This window comes from Anoplopoma fimbria, chromosome 17 (genome assembly GCF_027596085.1).
Source record: "Anoplopoma fimbria isolate UVic2021 breed Golden Eagle Sablefish chromosome 17, Afim_UVic_2022, whole genome shotgun sequence".
Taxonomy (NCBI): domain Eukaryota; kingdom Metazoa; phylum Chordata; class Actinopteri; order Perciformes; family Anoplopomatidae; genus Anoplopoma; species Anoplopoma fimbria.
Window position 1 is genome coordinate 757,596 of NC_072465.1, and position 22,986 is coordinate 780,581.

Here is a 22,986-nt window from a genome sequence, read left to right on the forward strand (position 1 = left end):
GATTGTCACAAGGGTGGAATAACATCATACTTACTGGAATCGGTCTTTTACTTGAATTTACAGTTGACATTTTATATGTGTATTTTGTGCTGACAAAGCATATGTGGCATTGCTTGTCAATTACTCATCTCACTCCATTGTGCAACTGTGAAAAGCTGCAGTAAGCACTAACACCTCAGTTTGATCAAGAGCTCACACAATCCGGCTATACGCAGTGTGAATACAAAGTGCAGTGGTTATCAAAAAAGAAAAAACTCGCATTACTGATCTCAATCCAGTATTTTTCACAAAAACAACATGTATTCTATTAGCCTTTATTTTCAATAAAGTATCAAAGATACTTCATATTTCATAATAATCAATGCATCTTCATCAAGAGCAGCTGAAAAATGGAGAAGCTATGGAGGTCATCAGTGCAGCAAGTGCCAAGTCATGAGGACAAATGTTTTATCATAAACTGTATATAACACACCTGGTTCACTGATTGACCGATTTATTCAGTGAGATTTATCAAACACAGGAAGTTGGATCACAGTTTAAAATGATTTAACAACTGGACGGTCGTAATAACGGTTCGGCTGGATGTAGGCAGCAGAGCGGTCAGTGTTGGGGAGTAAACCGGTGTGTGTTCTACACCAGTCTCCGTCTCTTGCAGTCACGCTCCATCTGGTCTTCAGACATGTTGGTGGCTGCACCCAGAGGAGACACTTGGTTCAGCATGGAGTCATCTGATGCCTGACCAAACAGGGCCATTAGCAAAGCAACGCCAAATCCTGTGGCACGCTCTCCCTGCAAAGACAAAACATAAGTCTCAGATGAAAAGGAAGGGTCAGATTCTAGCATCATTACCGTAAACTAACCCTGCAGTTATCTTTTTCAAGTTATCTTTTTCATTCAGAATGAATGTGACTGAAACATGAGACAAAGTTTGGTCTAAAACCCAATCCTCCTCAAAACAATGAACTGGTAATAAGAACAAATACATACTTTTACTTATATATACACACACCTGGGCTTCCGCACAACATAAGTGATTATGAGCCATGTTTTTTTAGTTTTTTTTATGAGCTGAACCACAAGACAAGGACAGAGCAAAAAAAATGTTTATAATCTTTTTTTAATGGAAAGCTGACACCTGCAGGTAAGTTATAAAAATGTGGATTTTGTCTTTTCAATTACATTATAAACATATATTTTAATGTCCACTAGGAACAGGAGGAATGATTACAGCAAGAATAACTTGTTTAAGTGTTCATGTTGGCACCTGACTTTTTTTATGAGGGCGACTATAAAGACTGTGGATCTTTTAAAGTTAGATTTAAGTTTTAGTCAAACCAAGATGAGATATTAGGCTTAGTGGTGTTGTTGCCAACTTCCTTAAACATTTTGCTGACTCTTCAAACTTCACCACTAATGAGAACATGGTAGAAGTGAATAAATAGTTTTTAGCTTGGCAGCAGTTTTTACTGATGTATACATGCATGCTGCAAATACAGGTACCAATTTTAAAATATTTTTTTATTATTCAGTGGGTTTTGTTTTCCATGTCGTGTTTTGCATTCTATTTCATTTATTTCTTTAATTTATTAAGTGTGTTTTATTTTCCATGTTATTTCCCCTGTTTTTATGTTCATTTAATGTTTATTTCCCTGTTTTCTAAAGCTTTCTTCTGCATTTCTTGTATGGAAGGAGCTATACAAATTAAAATGTATAATACTAAGTTATAACCATGATTTGATTTGCTCCATGGTAATAATCAGAGTGCTTACTAATAAACACAATATCTGTCAGCAACACCAAACCCCCAGTTACTCACAACATGAACAGGAGAGGCGATGTCAACATGGACCCAGACACCAGGCCAATCAAAGCCCAAGTGGGAACCAATAAAGAGGCCAGCACAGGAGCTCTGGGCGTTCTCTCGGTCCTGCCAAAACAAGAAAAGGATGACGAACATCAGGATCTCCCCAAAATAAAGTAGAACATCAGTAATCAAACCAATATTATACTTGAAATACTAACTAATCTATGAACTACCCTTTGTTGCCGTTTTTCAAGTGCTGGTTCACAGGAAATACTGTTGTCACCAAAACACAATATGGTATTATATATATTCGTTTGCAGATTTACTGTAAATCTACCTCCAACCTTTAGCAATTAAAGCAAATCTTAGAGCTACAATTGATTGTAGCTCAGTGGAAAATGGAAAAAACAAGCAGCAGTTGAGTAGTGCTTAATGCTGAAGCATCTCCCAACAAGCATAAACCGGATGTAAACATGAAGAAAAGGGTCGCAAATTGCAGATTTTCTTCATATCGTGCAGGCCTTGTTTAAGCATTTGGTTTTGATGGAACTTGTAGTTTGTCACTTACTGCCACAGAGTTCTTCATGTCCGCCATGGCAGAGGTGAACTCGCTGAAGTGCAGCTCGGGGCAGTAGACCAGAGGGTGAGCCAGATCTCCGCTGCTGCGGCCGGCGCGCACACATGCAACCTCCCACTTCTCATTGTTAGTCATCACAGCTGCATGGTACTTCCCTGTTGAGATCCCCTGGACAACAGAAACAAAAGGAAGTTTTAGATACAAAGACAATATCTGTTAGATGGCTAAATTTGTAGTCGTTTCTGGTCCCTTCGGGAGACAATAATATCCTATCAATGTTTTGAGTCTATATCTATTGAATGTTGACAAATACTCATTTTCATATTTGCCGTTGACGGTTTAACAACAGTCTGTGAGTGGCTGTCACCCACCTGTGCCCCTGTCAGTGTGGCCATGTCCAGAATAATATCAGCTGACAGGTCTTTGCTGGCGTACACCACTCCATCAGCCAGCACCAGCCTGCCCTCTGCATCAGTGTTATTGATCTCCACAGTCCTTGAGAGAGAAAACAAAAATGACAGATTTTTCTTTTTTTTTTTTTAATACCACTGCCCACACATTCATATTGACTTAGCTTGTAAAATGATAGTCTCACACATTATTATTATTATAATTATCAAAGAGAGTCTCACTTTCCAGAGTAGAGAGTGTGGATATCATCAGGTCGTGTGGCTGTGGGCCCAACTGCATTCTCTGCCAGGCAAAACACTGCATGGAGGTTATCCTTAAAGCCCTGGAGCAAACAGAGAAGAGAGTCTGATTGAAATAACTCTCTTCTGCAGAGAATCAGAGGTGGCAGCTAATGAGGGATAAAGCAAAAGCTCACCTGTTTAATAGTAGCACTGAAAGCTCCCAAAATGGCAGCAGCTCCACCACAGTCTCTCTTCATCCCTGGCATTGAGGTCTAGAAAAAAATAAACATATTTACGTGTGATAGAATGTAATTTCATCTCTGATGTCACTCCAATGCTGCACCTCTAGCATGCATTGACCAGGACTGTGATCCAACAGTCGATGTATTTACAGTCAGAAAGCTTTACCAGATGGTTTCTACACCTTGTCCCTGCAGAATAAGTGAGCTCAACCTTTCTATTTGCATGACACTTGAATGCAATGGCAGCTACGCGTTAAAAGATTACTGAGAATAGGCTTAAAGTTGAACAGATCAGGGGTGTGACAGCGTGCATGTTTCATGATCACCAAGGTGACTGCAGAGTTCAGTATTTTGAAGGCGGCATTATGAAAGGTGTACAGTGACTGGATCAAAACACTCTGTGCAGCTGGCCACATTATGGTTCTGCCAGTGAACATGGAAGAGGTTGTGTGGTTTAAACTGTAAAATTATTTCAGTCTTTGGGATCACAATCAACATCAAATTGAGAGGTACAACAACTTTTAGAGCACACAATGCTTAGCGCTTGTATCTGTTTGAGTGCAATAGATTACCATCCAGTAAAATAAAGCTCACAGTTTAATGAAAATAACACCATGATTTAGTGAATAAATGCACCGTGCGAGTGCCATCAATTGATTTAAACGTGTATGATGTGCGTTACTACTTGATATCTCCTAAATTGCAAACCTTAATTAAGATACCAGTCACAAGCAATTCTCACACATCTACAGTCAAATTCAAATGTTTGTTTTTTTAGTTGCATGCTAAGAACTAAAACATAAGAATGATCTGCAGATTTAATTGAACTCGATTACTGCAGTGATTTTCCAAAGACATTAGCATGACAAAACCTATTTTTAAAATGATGCACAATAGTAACCATCCCTTCTCCAGAAGAAACGTACCTTTCCCTTGATGCTCAGTCCTCCAGTGTCATACACGATGCCCTTGCCGACCCATGCAATGGTTTGGGTTGCACCCTCTGGTTTGTGGCTCAGGACTGCTAACGCAGGAGGATGCTCGGCTGCCCTGCCAACTCCATAAATACCTGACAGGTAGAGAGAAAGAAAAGAGATATATAATCGTAACTACCAATGATCAATCTTAGGATCTGTCATCTCTTGGATGGTTATGGATATATATGATATATAAGAATTTGAATAGAGATTACAGAGATAGAGATAAAGTTACAATGGCTTTAACTAAGATGTTGAGGCAAAGTGTAATAAAATGTCAGTGAGTTGGATTTCAGACAAGATGAATGCAAAGTTAATTGATTTCGATGTTCATTATAATTTTCTATTATTTGCTGAAGATAAACTGCCAGAATAAATGATAAACAAGTATGTAAATGGACTGTACTTTTATATTTCTAGTCTCTCAACCACTTAAAGCGCTTTATCACTATGTGTCATCATTCACCCTGTCCTGATGGGCACTAACCCTTCACACCAATTCATATTTGGGGTTTAGTTAGGTTAATAGTCTTACCCAAAGAAAAATCGACATGGACAAGCAGAGCCACAGTGACCCCTTAGACAGATACTGTTGACACAGAGTTTTGGTGTGGTGGCATGTTGGTGTGGTGGCACGCCAAACTCCGCAAGCTGATGCTGCAGTTTTGACATCTGTCTATCTAGCTACAAAATATGTAGATTTTATGTTAAAAGTTGCACAACTGAAGTTATCTAACCACAGTAGCCAGCTGCGACTCCTCTCTGGAAAACCCCCATTTTTTTGGAGCAACATGGCTAAATTAGCTTTAATGCATACTCTTTTGTGTCAAGTTACTGTTGGCATTTTCAACAACAAAAAACATTTCCCAAAAAGATCATATTCAGTAAATATGAATCAGTTATTCTAAAGGCAAGTTGTCAAAATAATCACAGACATAAAAGAGACATCTGCAGACTCTACCTCCAAATCCTCTCTGCTTTAGCTCCTCTCCACGAATGATCACTGGAGTTATTCCAAGTTCAGTTCCCACAGCCTTAATCTCCTGAAACAGCAATGAATGTTTGTGATGGGGGGCTGCAGCAAAATAACGGGAGCCATGTGACTGTAGTAGATTCAACAACATTTACAAAAGAGAAATAGTTGGACTTACATCTAGGAAGTGATCGGTATTCATCTCGTTGCATGGTGTGTCCACAATCCGGGCTGCCATCCGCACCCCATGAGCAGCGTTGGAGAGACACTGAACAGAAGAAAAGCCTTCAGCTACGGCAGACAGCAGCTAACATGAACCATGGAGGTTTAAAAACATGCTATTTCTAAGTAGAGTCTTAGAGGCTATAAAAGTATAATGAAGAGCAAAAGATTATAAACTCAGACCTCAAGTTCTGCGACACCAAGAGAACTGCCTTCTTGCCCGACAATCACAATCTCCACTGTGACGTGTTTCTTCTCAGCCCTGCGTGAAGATGTGGAGCGGCGAGAGAAGATGGGGAAAGCCCTGGCGATGGCACAGGAGGACGCAAATACTTCTGAACGCTCACACACCATCTGGAGATGAAATAAACACTCATATCAGCCACTTGGTCACACAAGACGACCTTCCACTTGATGACCCAGGTTTAAGTGCTGTAGGACTACCAGAAGGAGTCATAGAAGGGATGGTATCCCGATCTGTTCTGTCGCTAAAATTGCTCCTGAAGGAGGTGGAAAGAAAATTGATATTGCCCCACATCTACTAACTATGATGTTACAAGCGAGAACAACTAAACTGAAGATACTGACCACAATGCAGCGGGTGTTCCCTCCAGGAAGGCAGGAACGGACCAGACGGGACACAAAGTGGGCAGAAGACTGGCTGTTGTGCCTGCTGACCCGTGAAGGAAGAGCGGCCACCGCGGCATGGTTGAGGTACAGTGGGCAGCTGTCCGTGGGGTTTGGGTTCAATGCACTGAGAGCTGCCTGCCAGATCTGAGAAAACATGAAACAAAACCGACATTTTAGATTCACTCTAGAGTAGAACAGAAATACTTGATCCAATTGACAGAAAATTCAACTGCGATTACTTTTGGTATTTGATTCTTTTAAATCAATTATCACGCAAAACCGTTTACATCTCAAATGTTTGGATTTGCAGCTTTTTTTGTGTCTTATGGGATAATAAACCTATTATCTTTGCACTTAAGTCTTTTGGTCAGACAATAAAGGCAAGTTGAAGTTGTCACCTTGGGCTTTGGAAAAAGTGTGGGGCATTTTTCTAAACCAATTTTAAAGACTAAACACCTAGTCTGAAATATTAAGCACAGTCATCGATAACAAAAATAATAATTCCCAGTAGACTCTAATGCATTTTGTGTAAGTTAAGTTCACTGACGGGTAGCATAGTCCGCAGCTACTCCACTGCCATCCTGGACATTCATTCCATATATTCAAGTAGTTAGCGTGTGTGAAATGAGGGAACTCTCACTCTTGATGGTGAGTGACCAGGACAGTCGATAAGCAGATGGAGTGTGAGCCGTGAATGTGACGAGGAGTTTAAAAACATTTACATTCTTCCAAGTTTCCAAACAGGTTCCCAATTACCAGATTAAGTGTGGCAAAGACCTTTGACCATCATGGAATATTAGATCACTACAGGAAGAACAAGAATCCTGGTTAATCATTGTCAGAGGATATTGAGCTCTGGGAAGGACAGGAAACCTCTCCTTGACCTCAGAGACTCTCAAGTCTCTCTGTATAGACTGGCTGTCCCCTTTGCACAACCAACTCCATTACATACCATGAGAAAATAGTATTGTGTCATAGTCTGATTAACGTTACTAAGTCAGGGTAAGTGACATAAACAGGACACCACCCAGTTTAAATGACTCCAGTGCCCATCACTGGGTGTAAACAGCATATTGTTACCGGCACATTATTATATTCCTTTATTGATCCCCATGGGGGAAATTCAAGTGTTGCAGCAGCTCAACTACACAGACACAGACAATAAATACACATACTATACAACTACACAGACAATAAATACACATACTATACAACTACACAGACAATAAATACACATACTATACAACTACACAGACAATAAATACACATACTATACAACTACACAGACAATAAATACACATACTATACAACTACACAGACAATAAATACACATACTATACAACTACACAGACAATAAATACACATACTATACAACTACACAGACAATAAATACACATACTATACAACAAAATAAAGATAGAAAGATAGAACAGGAACATTGTGCCCTGAGAAGTCAATAAGCTGTTATTGGTTCATATATATATACCTGGAAACACTTCACGTAAACTATCAGCTACTGTCGTCCAGCTAACGCTAGTGCTGTGAGCTAGCATAGGGTTAGCATAGCTCTAAAGCGAGGTGTCACTGAACACTGTTGTCATTCACACTATAGACTGTACCTCTTTGCTAACAGCAGGCTGCAGCTTCCCTTTCATTTGGCTCCATCCGACTTTTTGCAGGTGGGTCTGCTGTCCGAGGATCAGGACAGGACGAGTCTGCGGCTCGGAGTCACCGGCAGAAGCCTTGAACTCCAGCACCACGTTCGCCATCTTTGACGGCAGACAGACAACTAGCTAACTAAGCTAACTAAGCTAACTAAGCTAGCGTTAGCGACCGGCGACGGCAGCCGGGAGGGACCAAGCGGCTCAGCGCTCTTTAGCGAACTCTACTGGTGACCAGCAGGGACTGAACTACACACCTGTTCTCCTTTCTCCAACACGTTTTAATAACGTTACCTAATTACACTTAAAAGCAACTTTTTATTTTGTGGACACTGATAAAAAAGTATCTGATAACACCAATCTTTCTTTATTATATATGTGCTCATTTAATAAGCCCCTTATATGCACTTTGGTTAAAACCACCACCAAATGCATACATTGTCAGATATTCTCAACAGTTACACCCATAACTGATTGACCAGTGTCTGAGCCATAAAACAGTTTAGCTTGTAGCAAAACTTAGTAGAATCCATTTTTTTAATCCAAAAAAAGAAATTGTTCAAAATGACCTGCAGCAAAAAAAAAAATATTCAAGCATTTTAAAGCGATTCACTAATTTGCTTGTACAGCTGCAGGACAGCCTTGTACAGATATCAGTTAGCAGAGCGTAGTGCTGCTTGAAATCAACATTGTGCAAAAACTCATGGAACTCAAATGGGAAACGGAAGACAAATAAATACTACAAAAAAACATTTCATTGTAGTGATTTATTGGTTTTCTCTCCTGTGAAGGCCATCCACAACTAGATCACACAGAGTATTCAAGTTTGGAGTTACACACAGTTTGTTCACATGAAAAGCTGCAACAGGGCACTTCCTAAAGACAAACATTATTAAAAAAATGTCACTGAAGCTTTTGTTAAGAAATGTCAAACCATTTTCTCACGGTAATTCCATCCAAATTAAACAAGTAAGGACACATTCAAACTGAATTGGATTCTAAATTTGTAAAATGCACTTTCAGATTTAATATATTTGCATAAACCTAAGAAGGACATCTTACTGTAAAATGTAAACTTTCATGTCAGAGTGCAAATAGTTTAAAGCCATTTTAAGATGACACAGCACCTATTGCTAGGCAAAATTAATCAATTAGCTAAAGGGGAAAATATCAAAGAGTATGTGTGGATACAGTTTTCAAATTGTAAAAAGATAAACATTCAATGCAAACCTCCATTTATGAAAACATTATCTTTAAAGAGAGATGCAGTGACATCTTTGTACCATTGTGTTTATTTTTTAAAGAAATTAAAAATGATGAATTCTTCTCTCTATTCATAAATTATGTTACATATTTACTAGACACACAATCATTTCAGTTTCTAGTGTTTCACAGAGACTGTTAGTGGCATTAGATGTGAGCGGTTTCTGCCGTTTCATTTCAATGCACAATGACAACATTATAGCGACAACAAAAGTCAAACTTGGCTTTGAAACAATCAATTGACTGGTTGATCAACTGAAAATTAATTGACCATTCAATAATTAAAATTTTACTAATTCATCAAGCAAAAATGTAATTTGATACTTTCTGGATTCAGCTTCTGAACCATGAGGGATTTGCTGTGTAAATTAAATATCTTTGGGTTTTAGTTTGCTGATCAGAAAAAACAAGCACTTTAAATACATCAGCTTGGGCTCTTGAAACTTGCAATGTGCTCTTAATTATTGATATAGAAGATTATAATTAACCTATTAATCAAAAATGAAAATAATCTTTAGTTGCAGATATAGTGAAAAGACAGATTTGCTCAGAGACTGAAAGATTTTTTTTCCATGCTTGGAAACGGTTCATATCAACACATATTATATTTATTTATTTGTCCTTTCAGTTGTTTTTTTATTCTCTAGCTCATGTAACTGAAATATGATACTACTGTAATATATTTGTAATGGAACATGCAGCTCAAAATGTACTTTTTATTGCACCCACAGTACAGTACGTAGTGACCTGAGGTTGATTCTCAATCATTTGGGATCTTCAAGATAATACACGTAAAATTTTAACTCTATTTCAAGAACTTTATACATATATACTAGACTCTGTAAACTATAAAACTACTACTATACACATGCTTGTGACTTTACTTAACTGAAATGTAACATAGTTTAAATCATGATCATATTAGAATAATAAGGTTATTTATATCCGTGAACTGTCTGCTGCACTCTGGACAGGATAGAAAAATAGAGTCTTATTAATTGCATAAAAGGTTTAAAGCACCTGTTAGATATTTTTAAAACAAGTATATTAAGAAGCAATGTCTACTATGCAAAATAGCTCTTACAGACACACACATACGTAAAACAAACACTCAATCATCCGATTATTCTTGCACTCCACAAACATGGAGATTTTAGGCTTTGTTGGTTAATGAGAAATTAAGCCAATACTGACAGCGGACGGGTTCAAGTGGAGAGGCTTGTGTATTGTGCTCATGGTAAATTACTTCATTAAAATAACTATATGTGTGCTAAACTCAACTCATGACAGAGAAAATAATCTAAGAGGCCTGCTAATATTAATAGTGTGTAAAACTATATTTCAAAGAAGCCCTCTATGCTACCGGTGCATAAGCACATGGTGTGCATGCAGCTGCATATGACACATAAATGTCACCACACACAAATAGCTATGCTTGGCCACACATGTTCCTGAAGACTTGTATGTGTGGTTAGGCATGTATGGACACTTTGGGCTACACCCATACAGGACCACAGTGCCTGAGTGGGAGCCCTTGAGTGCGGGACCTTGACTTAGGCGTGACACAAGTTACCGCTGGACCCACATGAGGCTGCAATGCTGTAGTTCTTGAGAATTGGGTTGAAGTGGGAGGCCGTACCGGCACCCGCCTCTTTGGGTGGGAAAGGCTTCATGGTGGAGAGGATCAGCGCCAGGCAGTCTGCCACGTTCTTGTTGGGGGCACAGGCCAGAGCAGGAGTGTGGCCTGCAGGGAGCCAATGGGAAGAATTATCCCACAGTGCCCCTCAGAAACTTTTTTGGGCAGAAAACACGGACTGCTACGGTATTTTATCATAGAAATATAATTATTCCTGCTTACCTTCCTCATCTACAGCCATGACTGCAGCTCCTCTGCTCAATAACACCTGCACTACAGTTGCCAGGCCTTTCCTTGCTGCAATGTGAAGGGGCCTACATGAGAAAGAAAGATAACTCTTTAATAACCCATATTAAATAAAGATTCTCATGCAGTGTTACTGGGGCCGATGGCATGCGAGTCAATACTGTAAACATGGAAAACTTTTTTTATTTGATATAAGGGTGCTTTCTTAAGGTACAAAACATACTATTGATATTCCGTCAAAACTTAAGAAAAGTATTCACCAGCATTATTTCGATTGTTTCCTTTTAATAATACATTTAAAAAAGAAGTGGCAGATAAACAGAAAACAATCTGCCGCATCTAGGATAACCAACCTGCAGCTCCAATGATCTACATTCCGAGATTTTCACACAAGTCTATGACTTCATTTTCTAAACCTCTGTTGTACCCGTTTTATCCTTTTTACAGGTTAAAGGTCTGACAGAAAACATTGATAATTCAATTCCCTGCACTATTAAGCTGTATAATCTATCTAGCAACACAAACAGTACATCTCACTAAAATATATTCTTTAAATGCACGCTGCATAATGTGTCTAAATACTAAACTTTGGAATCCATACTGGTTGATTTCCTTATTCATAAAATTCAAGCTAAGTATTTTCAACATTTCACAGTTCTGATCATTTTGTATTCTTAACAAACAGCATCGACGTCAAGACCATTTAGACAACTTACATTTGGAGAGCGCTGTTTGTTGCATTTATGAGGGAGCAGTCGTTGATTTCCCCGAGGATCAACAGGGCACACATCTCATGACCCTGCAGAGTAAAACACATTGTACAATATTGATAAAGCACATTATCACTTAGAACAAACTTCCTGGAAATATAATAAGTTGTAGCTGAAAATGTCATATAATCTTTCTCTTCATTTGCATTATTTTGTAAATTGTACATGAAATCGTAGAGCACAGCATTCCTAAGGTAATGAGCCACTGCACGGTTAAATTAGGTAGTAGGAAATGAAAAACAATTGGTGATTTTAAAAAGACATTTGATTACATTCTTAACTTGATTTTCAACAGGGGTTTTATTATATTCTGAAAGGTTACCACCTTATCTGACAGTTGTTACATTACTGTTGCTACACACATGCATACGTTATTGCTGTGCCACTGCATGCATACAGTACATGCAATTGTGTGTGTGTATGTGACCTTGCTGCAGGCTAAGTGAAGGGCAGTGTTATTATTGACATCCACCAGGGTCAGGTCAGGCTTCGCATTGTGGAGCAAGAACTCTGAAATGCAGAAAATAAGACACCTTTCACAACGAACAAGAACCTTTAGATTTCAAACATTATCAACTTTTAATCAGTGCAAAAGGGAAACAGAATCACATGGTGAATTAAAAGTAAAGGTTTTCCAGGTGTGGATAAGGTTGACACATTTTAAAAGACACTGACCACATGAATTTCAATCACATACCAACAGCCATAGTCTGTCCACAGTCAGCAGCAACCATCAAAGCAGAGCATCCACAATGATCCACAGCATTGACTTCTGCTCCCTGAGCCAGGACCAGCTGGAGCCCAGCAACATTTCCTGAATAAGCAGCTGCATGCAGCGCTGTCCTGCACTCAAACAACATATACATTTAAAAAATACTGCTCAATTAACATATTTCTGCAAGCCATGAAAGGTCTTTCTTGTACCTTTCTAAATAAAAAAAATAATGCAAGTTTACACAAATTTTACAGTACATTTGAGGATTTTAATACGATTACCTATTCTTGACCAATATTTGCATTAAAAAGAGTAAATTTTGTGGATTCAAATGTACGGCAATAAGAGAATAAATTGCATATGTGTGTGTAAAATCAATGCAGCTCAGCTCAGAGCAAAACCCACCTTCCTTTGGCATCGCTAACTTTAACAAGTTTAGGACCGACAGTCTTCACTAGAAGTCCAGCAGCAACATCATGTCCATTTACTCTGCGTAGGACAGAGGACACAAGCATCATTAATGTATTGTTTTTAATATACAATAAACACATGTATGTATTTACTTTTACTACAGTACTCACAGAGCACAGTGCAATGCGGTGAAGAGATTTCCCTCCTGGTTGCTAAAAAGTTTGTGTTCAAGTAAAATGTGTAAACATCCTTCACGCCCTACAGACACAGGACACAAATGATTGATATTAAAATGATGGTAATACAGTATCTCAACATGCAAGTGTTTAACAAGACAAGCAAATGTTTAAAGTTACTACAAGGAACTTCTACTGGTTATGAAACTAACTAAAGGTAACATTGATGCCACTCTACGGCCTACATAAGCAATGGAGTTCATCAGCCGGACGATTTGCTATTCCTATATAGCGATGGTGGATACTTTTAATGCCCGCCATCGAGTCTGCTTCACTGCAACATAAGATGAAACGATTTTCGGCATGATGGTTCGCCAGTAACTCCTTCAGCTCAGAAGGAGAAGGACGCTGATCCAGCAGCAGCAGCAGCTCGTCTGTGGCGGCTTTACCTGAAGCCCAACGCATGCTTCCGGGGAGCAAAAACTGACACCCCGCTGTCGGAGGCCCAGTCCGTATTGCTAGGCCCGCTGGAAAGAAGGGAGGCACGGAAAAACAAGAACCAGGACTAATCGGGGCAGATTGTCAAACCATTTGGCAGTAAAATGAGAGGTTTTCTTAAGGGAATCTGGTAGCTACAGATCTTAAGCACTGGTGCTCAGTGCTTTTGTCCACAGGGACCACCAAAATAAACACAAATGAAAGTTCCTTGTAGTAACTTTAAATTGAGAGAAATAATTGAAAAGCTAAAATAATGCTATGGATAAAACTATTAATGAGAGACTGCGCTGGTGCTGCTATTAAAGTACATTCAACATGAATTCTTGCCCTGAGGGCTCACCGTGGTGGGCAGCCCAGTGGGTGGGTGTGTAGCCTCTGTAGTCCAATATGGAGTCTAGAGGGTCAGCTTTCATAGCAGCCTTTAGCAAAGTTCGAAGTAGCTCTGTGTGTCCACGGGACGCTACGAGGTGCAGTGGGGTCCTTCCCTGAGAATCTCTACACAGAGCAGAGGCCCCATGTTCCAACAGAGCAGATACACAGTCCTCACTGCCCAACGTGGCCTACAGCAGGAGGACACAAGATATGATGTGAGAGAAAAAAAACCATCTGGAAAAATCCAGGATTTTGTAAAGGGACAGTAGTATAGCAAGTATAGAAAGTACAGCAAGTATAGCAAGTACACTTACAGCTCTGTGTAATGCCGTGAAGCCCTTTTTGTCTGCAGCATCTGCCTTTGCTCCTTTCTCCAACAGGATGTGGACACAGTCTGTGTGACGTCCAAGAGCTGCCAGCATGAGAGCTGTCCTGCGTACGACAAAAGAAGTATTTGTTTGGGTGCTGCATTCAAATATCAACAATCTTTCTCTTCCAACTTTAAAGTAAATGCACCAAAGATTCAATCACCATAATGTTTGGTTCCCTCTCTCCTACACCTCTATGTCTGTTATCAGCAGCACCTTAAGTCATTGTTTTATACTACTTTTGAAAGATAATATAAACATTTTATCAATCATTTTACACAGGATTCAGCAGTATTTTATATTCAAAGAGCAGGACGGAGCGCTTTAGACGCTCATTTGTGCCCACTGCCATCAGACTGTATAACAACAGCGGAGACCACAGTCTGTCAACATGCTGAGTATGTGTGAGTATAGTATAGTATGTGGATATACTGTACATTTTTATTTGTATTTCTTATTTTTGTTCCATCTTTATTTTATTGTATAGTATGTGTATTTATTGTCTGTGTCTGTGTAGTTGAGCTGCTGCAACACTTTATTGTCTGTGTAATTTCCCCTGTTTCATGGGGATCAATAAAGGAATATAATATAATAATATTCTGTCATGTCACAACAAGACAAAACATCTTAAACTCAAATAAACAGTAATGCATTTAAATGCTGCACATGTCAGGTGTTTACCTAATTAACCAATAATTACAAAATCAGAGTATAAATATCAGCTGACTTACTGTCCCTGTGTATCTGGACTGTCGATGATGTCGGCACTTTGTTCCCCGCTGACCAATAAAAGCAGACAGTCCATTTGGCCCTCAGCAGCTGTACAGCGGGAAAACAGTAAAAGGAAAGTGTCAAGTAGAACAATATCAGTTCAGAAAAAAATGTAATAGATGATAAAGTAATAACTTAGTTAAAACATTTAAACTAAAAACTTCTCAACCATAAAACATTATGGTTTATTCTCAAAGCAGTGGCCATCAAAAATCAACCAAATTTATACTGTATATTTGTACAAATTCCTTAAAAATCCCAGGATCCAACACACACACACCTGCAGCATGGAGAGCCGTCCACTTGTGCTTTTGCTCCTTCAGTGTGTAGGAAGCTTGATGCTTCAGAAGCACCTCCACACATGTGGCAAAACCCTTCTGAGCAGCCAGGTGGAGGGCAGTTCTGCCCTCAATGTCCCGCACATCCAGGCTCACTAATGTCTCACAAAGCAAACGCAATGCCTCACAGTGACCATAATACGCCTGTAACAGCAGAATGAATAATAACAGTTAGTCAAGGGCTTGTAAACATGTGGTCTTGGTAAAAGGTCTTGTCCAATGAAATAATTGCCATAATGTGCCACTCACAGCTAAGTGCAAAGGACTGACTGGAATATTACTTTCAACTTCTTCTAGACAGTTGAACGAGATCTCCAGGAGCTGCAAGATTGAGAGAGGAGAACAGAAAACTTAAACTGCTACCACCCTGCAATTGCTTTAAAAAGAAACGAAAACAATTAAAGACTTCACTGACCAGTTCAAGATGCTGTTTGTTCCCATAAGCTGCTGCATAGTGGACGGCGCTGTAACCCTTACTGTTCTTCAGTGTTGGGTTTGCTCCGTTGTCAAGCAAGAAGTCTAAACACCTGAACACACAGAGCACAACATTAAGAATCCTGTCTGTATAAAGTGTCCAAAGACTTACATTTGTTGACATCATCCAACATAATACAGGTCTTATTTTATTTCTATTTAATATCATATTTGCACAGATTTAATTGTGACTTTTTCTGATCTGCGGTTTCCTCTTTTACACATTTTTTTGCACAATAGAACACATCTATTGTAAAGATAAAAGTTGATTTACTCTATGATTAAGAATATGTGTGATATGATAGAAATATGTGTCTTACAGAGAGGCTTCCTGTTGCTTTTCATCACAGTGGTCGGGCTCAGAGTTTGTTTCCCTTCAGTGGAAAGAAAGACGGACACTTTAAAACTGTCTTGAATGAACTCAGGGAACAAACAAAAAACTGTTCACAAGATGTTGCAGAGTAAAGTGAGTAAGAAATTAAAACTACAATAAATGCTCTCTCACCCACAAAAGGTGTGTGAAGCAGCAGCATAGTGCAGAGGGCTGCAGCCTGTCAGATCCAGCTCATTGACCTCAGCTCCAGCTCTCACCAGGGAGATTGTGCATTGGCTGTGCCCGTTAGCTGCAGCATAGTGCAAAGGAGATCTGCAAGGTACAATACGAAACAGCTGTGTCATCAGGTAACGCCAAGAAGCGTTAAAGTCTTAGTTCAAGGTATTCAGCGCTGCTTACCTTCCCAAATGATCCTTAGCATCCAGCTTAGCAGCGGCACTATTCAACAGCAAGTTCAGACAATCTACATTTCTGTCAAGAGAGGAAATAAGTAGTCAGCAGTGTTTCAAGAAAAGACAGGACATTTGAACATATAATACTCTCAAATGCTGGGGAAAGAAAATGATAGTGTATCAGTTATTGCTGCATTTTTATACCATATGAAATTTGATTTTTATTTATATTAATTTACAAAAATGAACAATAAGTACAGAAAAAAATACTGACAGTAAAACAGCAAGAAGAGATTTAGGCTACACAATTGATTACATAACCACCAAAATCCAACAAAAAATATGGAGAATATAATTTTCACAGCAGGCAGACCTTCCTAAAGACAATACTTAAACAGATGACATGGAAAGTCATCTGTTTAGATGATGTACATCACGCTGTAAATGTAGCAGGAAAACACATATTTTTTGACTATGATCAGTTGAGAATGAGTAAAAACATGACTGTGTGTGTGTGTGTGTGTGTGTGTGTGTGTGTGTGTGTGTGTGTGTGTGTGTGTGTGTGTGTGTGTGTGTGTGTGTGTGTGTGCGCTCTCACCCTCCAGAGGCAGCTGCATGCAGACAGGTCCTTCCGTTGTCGTCTAAAATGTTTATATCATCCCCAGCTGACGGCACCTGAGACGGCATGATGTAAAACTGGCCTGAACGATACGGGACCAACAATAAGACTTTGTTAAGTTGAAATATTTTCAGTTGTGTCATTTATTTTAATGTAAAAAAAGGGGGAGGATTAATTGAGGACCACAGTTTAATGCCTCAAACTGATTCTCACCATTTGACAGTAACTTTCGACAACAGTCTGGAAATCCGTAGAGCACCGCCAAATGCAGTGGAAGCATCCCATGAATCCCCTGTCTTTAGAGATCAGTACAAAGAGGATTTTATTTAGTGTGTGCAAAGATCGGAACAACTTTCTGTATGAAATTGGAATTTGTTGGTTTGGATGTTGAAGTATAAAACGGTGAGTTTGCATCTTAATATTTTGTCAAGAGGAAGCAGATTATTACAGGATCATGGGTAATAATTGGGTCAGCATGTGTGTGTGTAATAATGCTTTTCTCTTGCAACAGTCTGGTTTGGACAGTCTCACCTGGTCTTATCAGCACCGTTTGTAAGCAGAGTGCTGATCAGCAGCTCCTGACCATATCTGGCAGCAACATGAAGAGGAGTGTTTCCAAACATATCAGCACAGTCAATCTCCCCCCCTGTGTACAGAGGAACAAGGAAAAAAGATGTGAATTGAGGACTTGCTCTGATATCTTAAGTCAGAATATACTGGAAGGGCACGATTTGACTTTTTTTTTTTAGAATCAATCATGCGTTACAAGACAATGATGGCGATAGTGTAAATATGCTACCATTTTGGATCAGAATCTGGGAGCCCGTGAAGCGCCCGTACATAGCAGCAACATGAAGAGGGCTCTTCCCTTCTTTATTCTGTTGAACAGAGAAAAAGTTAACATGTTTAGTTAAAAAAAATTACATACATTATGATAATCTGCACATTTTTCATTTAATCTTAACAATGACTTCAGTTATAAAAATGAGGATTCCTTCTAATTGTTCTTTTCAAATCCACTCAATAAAAACAAGCTCTTTACCTGCACGTTGACATCAGCACCATTGTTGATGAGCAGCTCGAGACACAACACCCCGCTGGAGGAGGCGGCGGACAGGTGCAGCGGCATGCTGCCGTGGTGATTGGGCTGATTGATGTTGGCACCACAGTTCACCAGCTCAGTGGCCACAGCGTCCTGACCCATGTGACAGGCCATGTGGAGCGCTGTGCTCCCAAAACTGTTAGGTTCATCAATCTGAGAGATAGAGGAGGAAAACAAAGATGATTATACACTGAAGTTTATTACCAGTGATAAGAGTCAAGAGAGTTTGCCCATGATGCCTGGCAGCATCTTCAGAAAAAAAATGGAAGAAATTTGTCTGGTTGGAAAGATGTGGCTTGTTCAAAGGGAGATTTTTAAACGTATATTAGCTTCAGCTGTGAGTGTAGAGATGTATTATCTGACCAGATGTTGGTAACATCAGCAATAAGCAGATTACTGATGTGGCTGCAGCATGATTAGTGACATGATCCAGGATCAACATGAAACCAAGGCTGGAGCTCTGCAGAACACCATGTTATTGAGGCCTAATCTTATATCAGACCACTCATAACTACAGACTGCTGCGATCTTGATCTGTGCTGTGATCTTGATTCTGACTTTAAAGCAAATACAATTTTATACAAATACTCTACAAACCCTTTGCAGCAGAACAGACAGTGCAGAAAATACATGACAGCTGATTTATTAGGATCTGAGTTTTCTTATAGTGATGTGATTCAGCCACTTTACCTCCACCACCAGCTTCAATAGATATTTGACCACGTCTAACTGTCCACTGACAGCTGCAGCGTGGAGCGGAGTGTAACCACATTTGTCTTTGCACATCACATCAGCACTGTGAGACACCAGCAGCTTCAAGACCTCCACATGTCCTGAAAGAAGAGCTCAATGTTTATTACAAGTCTCTGCCATGCACACACATCACAGCGCACCAATCGCTCCTGTTGTCCTGTTTGCGGACTATAGCTGAGTTAGCATACAAGACAATTTTGATAAACTATTCACCAGATTTTGTTCTTGGTAAGACAGACTTTTTTTGTGAATGACCAGTCTAACTCAAATAGACTGAGGTGGTGCTGATATGCTAAGCCAGTTGTATATTGTAAGCAGAAATGGAGTCAAAAAGTGCAATATTTGTATGTGTCTATTTATGGGCTGAATTTGATATTCAGTTACTTGGAGTATTTGCTTGGACCAAAAAAAAAGTTTAAATTATCCTATTCCAGCTTCTTAATGTGAATACTTTCTAGACTGCTCTGTGACTGCTAGCGGAATATATTTCTGAGGTTTAGGACAAAACAACACATTTGAGGACGTCATCTTGGGCTTTGGGAAGCTTGGGTCGACATTTTATAGACCAAATAACTTGTCGATTAAACGAGAAAATAATCTACAGATAAATCGACAATTAAAATAATCGTTAGTTGCAGCCCTAGTCTCTTTATGTTTTTAAGTCAGAATAAAGATTATGTATCATAACTTAAGTTTCAACTATATAATCAAACTCACAGCTTGACCAATCAATTGTGCAATGAGGTCAGAGCCACCCAGTCAGACAAAGGTGTGAATTAGCAGAGACAGCACGTACATTCCCTGGTACACAGGTTGATTAATTATTGTTCGTTAGAGAATTAAACTTTTGCTTGAGTCTTTATGAAAAATAATCAGTTCTGCACAGGGCGTGATGTTAAATGCTTAGATTATTGTTTTCAGCCCACAACCACAATATACACATGCATTATATGCCTTTTGTTCAAAAACCTCATATCCATAACCCATACAAGCAACAAAATGTTATAAAGTTAATAAATAATAGGCTCCACCTTCTAACTGTTTTTGTTTTTTTAGGTGGTTATTATTTTTTTGGCAGCGTGTTCCTTATTGTATATCACTGTGTGCTTAATGACAGACATCTGTTTTTCTTCTAATTCTTGCAACCAACATTTTTTTAGTAAAGTAAAAAGTGATACTATATTTGTATTTCTTAGGAGAATGACACTACTCACCAAGGTATGCAGCCCAGTGGATTGCCTGCCTTTCTTTCTCATCTTTGGCACTCACATTGGCCCCTTTTCTCAGGAGCAAGTTCACCATCTGCAGAAACATAAAAAGTGGGTCAATCAGTTTGTCTATCAGCTCATCTTGTTTCTATCGAGAACTATAGTCCAGCGGATTGTGTCATTTTGTCCTGAAAACATTCTCGTAACATCCTTGAACACTTACTAAAACGGGGCTCTGGTTATATCTTGGCTACACAGATGAGCAAACATTGTGTGAAACTTGGTAAATATATTATTAGACAAATGTATTTTCCCATAATAATGCAACACAAAAAACAAGAAAGCGTTCCCCCAGTCATCATTAACTTTCCTAAAGCAAATCTTCTTTTCAGCATCAAACATATAAGTTTGATATTAACTTAAGATCAGGAGGAAGACTTTGGTTAATACTATCAACTTTACCTCTCCATGACCGCTGTGCGCTGCATGATGCAGTGGTGTCCTTCCTGACCTGTCGGCAACATCCAGGCTGCGCACATGTGGTATCAGAGCTTCAGCGCAGCTCGTGGCCCACTTTGCAGCTGCCATGTGTAAAGGTGTATGCCCGTATTTGTCCTGTGCGTTGACCTTTGCTTTGTGCTTTAGTAGCAGCTCAACGGCTTTCTGAGGAAAACACAATATTCAAAGACAAACTCAAACATTACTATCATGTGGTTAAGTCCTTAGAAAACTCCTTCTCCCTCTGTGTTTTGAGATAATAGCATACTTCATTTCGAGAGGCAGCTGCTCGATGCAAAGGAGTCAGTGAACCCTGGTCCTTGGCGTTGACATTCGCACCTGTAACAGAAAGCAAAAACAGAGTAAGTCATTCATTTTTGAGTGTTTGGATAATGTTCAGTTCCTCTGTTCTTGATTGACTCCTTGTCATAATTACTAGAAAGTCTTATTTGTAAAAAAGTGTATGTTCATTGATGATAAGCTTTCAACTTACTCTGACATATTTTAGCTGAAGTAATAAGTAGGTCCATCGTGTGGACATCACCCAAATAAGCAGCAGCATGAAGTGGTGTGCTTTGGTCTTGGTCCTGAGAGGAAAGAAAAACAAATGTTCCTCTATTTTATAAGCTTGACATTGCATTACATTCAATATTTGTGTTATATTGTGACCACAAAAGTGTTTGCACAGTTAATGTGCACTTGCAACTTTTTACAACTATTGCAGGAAATGTCTTTAATTGTTGGAAAATATTACCAGTGAATTGACATCTTCATTATGGTTCAACAAAAATGTCACTTCTTCTGCATTACGGCTGAATATAGCCTGGACCAAAGGAGACTGAAAGAGAGATGTGACAAATCGGACAAGGGTTTAAAATGACATCAGAAATAGGTGGAGGTCATTATGTTTTCTTTGATAATAGTTTTGCATAACATGACCAATAGGAGCAGTGATTAAACACAGTTCTAACAGAACAGCTTTCATCAGCAAACTTGTTAAAACCCACTGGGAAAATAAATACATTCATGCCTTTGCTGAGATGCCCACAAATTGTTACATGTTTGAGTAGAGAGTGTTAGGGAAATTCTTCTGATCATGCACTATATAATCATGTTAACTTCACCTATGTTTGATCATGCTGAATCTGATCATGTAACCTTTGACTGAATTAATCCTGGCCTGATTTCCCACCTGGATGTCAGAAGAAGATGATCAGAAGGCTAATCAGCCCTTGATTAGACTTAAGCAAAGACATGCAGATTACCAACTAAAAGAAGCAACCAGAAACAGACGACCAAGCCAAAGTGTAAAGAGGGAGATCAACTTCACACCAGGGTGCACATTTTAACCTAACTCCTGTTTGGTGTATCATGCTCTGAGCTTTAAAAGAGATGTTTGTCTCGTTCCTCGCTGTCAGAGTGAGATTACAAAATTGCCAAAATACTTAATAACAAATATTTTTTGATTGGAATGATGCAATCTGCTTTAGAGAAGATTAGGACACCACCTTCGACCTCAGGCATTTTTAAGTATTGACATGTATTTGACAAAAGAACCGGAAAACTTTGACTTAACGTTACTTGTTTGATTCATGCAAAGCTCCTGCACTGTTAGAAAGTGTTGCAATTATCAGCAAAGATGCATCTTTAAGTTATCGTTCAGTAAACGTATAAAGAAGAGAAGTGTGGATCCATGTACACATCAAAAAGTTTCTCAGGGTTTGATGAGCTGGTTTAACAACTCAAACATCCAACATCACACTGAAACGTATTGTTTTCATGGGAAAGAATGTGCAAGATGAACTACCGTTAGCCTCGTAGCAAACTTTACTCGACCTGTGGCTAACACGCTTAGCCGGCTCTGTTTGCAGGGCTAACAAAGTACCGTGAGCTCAAACGTTGTGTTTTATTTACTACCTGGTCCTTGATCTTTCTTAACTCCATGTCCCAATCACTCTGGGAGCTCCTTCATTGAGACTGAGTGTGAAGCTGACTACATGTCACTGTGTAGCAGCTAGTTAGCCTAGCCTGAGCTTAGTTAGCTCCTGATGTGTGAGGTGTAGTTACCGTCCGCCACAGTTGGCAAACTATCGCGAGAGAAGTTGAAGAAACGGGATTTGGACTTTAAGTTGCCAAGTATTGGTCCTTGTATTAAGGTACTTTTCTGTATGGGTTTAGGTTGTTTATCAAATCAATCTAGATATTACTTTATTAAATCCATATTCATGTATATGCCTTGTAAAGGACTATCTATTTTTTTTTTTTTTGTATTTTTAGCAGTTGTGTATTTATTTACAGTGTAGTTGTAAAAAACAACTATTTTA

The 22,986-nt window shown here is 39.1% G+C and overlaps 2 protein-coding genes across 2 annotated transcripts; both read right to left on the minus strand.

The window, feature by feature from the left end:
• Window positions 1–476: 476 nt before the first annotated feature.
• Window positions 477–7,896, minus strand: npepl1 (aminopeptidase like 1). The gene is made up of 12 exons (XM_054616851.1): window positions 7,677–7,896; window positions 6,016–6,201; window positions 5,611–5,781; window positions 5,384–5,473; window positions 5,194–5,275; window positions 4,182–4,324; window positions 3,208–3,285; window positions 3,014–3,114; window positions 2,753–2,876; window positions 2,373–2,549; window positions 1,817–1,927; window positions 477–789 (listed from the first exon to the last, which is right to left on the minus strand). Exons 1-12 carry the CDS (start codon window positions 7,824–7,826, stop codon window positions 631–633), a joined length of 1,572 nt encoding a protein of 523 aa, XP_054472826.1. The 5' UTR covers window positions 7,827–7,896; the 3' UTR covers window positions 477–630.
• Window positions 7,897–8,482: 586 nt separating this feature from the next.
• On the minus strand, window positions 8,483–22,744 carry LOC129105548 (serine/threonine-protein phosphatase 6 regulatory ankyrin repeat subunit C-like). Its single transcript, XM_054616623.1, has 28 exons — window positions 22,580–22,744; window positions 21,417–21,500; window positions 21,156–21,249; window positions 20,931–21,001; window positions 20,627–20,827; window positions 20,171–20,258; window positions 18,894–19,036; window positions 18,144–18,356; window positions 17,901–17,979; window positions 17,633–17,747; window positions 17,315–17,397; window positions 17,081–17,183; window positions 16,490–16,561; window positions 16,262–16,402; window positions 16,077–16,130; window positions 15,698–15,809; window positions 15,532–15,603; window positions 15,225–15,426; window positions 14,905–14,992; window positions 14,120–14,237; window positions 13,774–13,993; window positions 12,930–13,017; window positions 12,754–12,837; window positions 12,331–12,476; window positions 12,061–12,143; window positions 11,580–11,662; window positions 10,840–10,931; window positions 8,483–10,725 (listed from the first exon to the last, which is right to left on the minus strand). The coding sequence occupies exons 1-28, from the start codon at window positions 22,604–22,606 to the stop codon at window positions 10,535–10,537; spliced, it is 3,147 nt and encodes a 1,048-aa protein (XP_054472598.1). The 5' UTR covers window positions 22,607–22,744; the 3' UTR covers window positions 8,483–10,534.
• Between the last annotated feature and the right edge of the window lie 242 nt (window positions 22,745–22,986).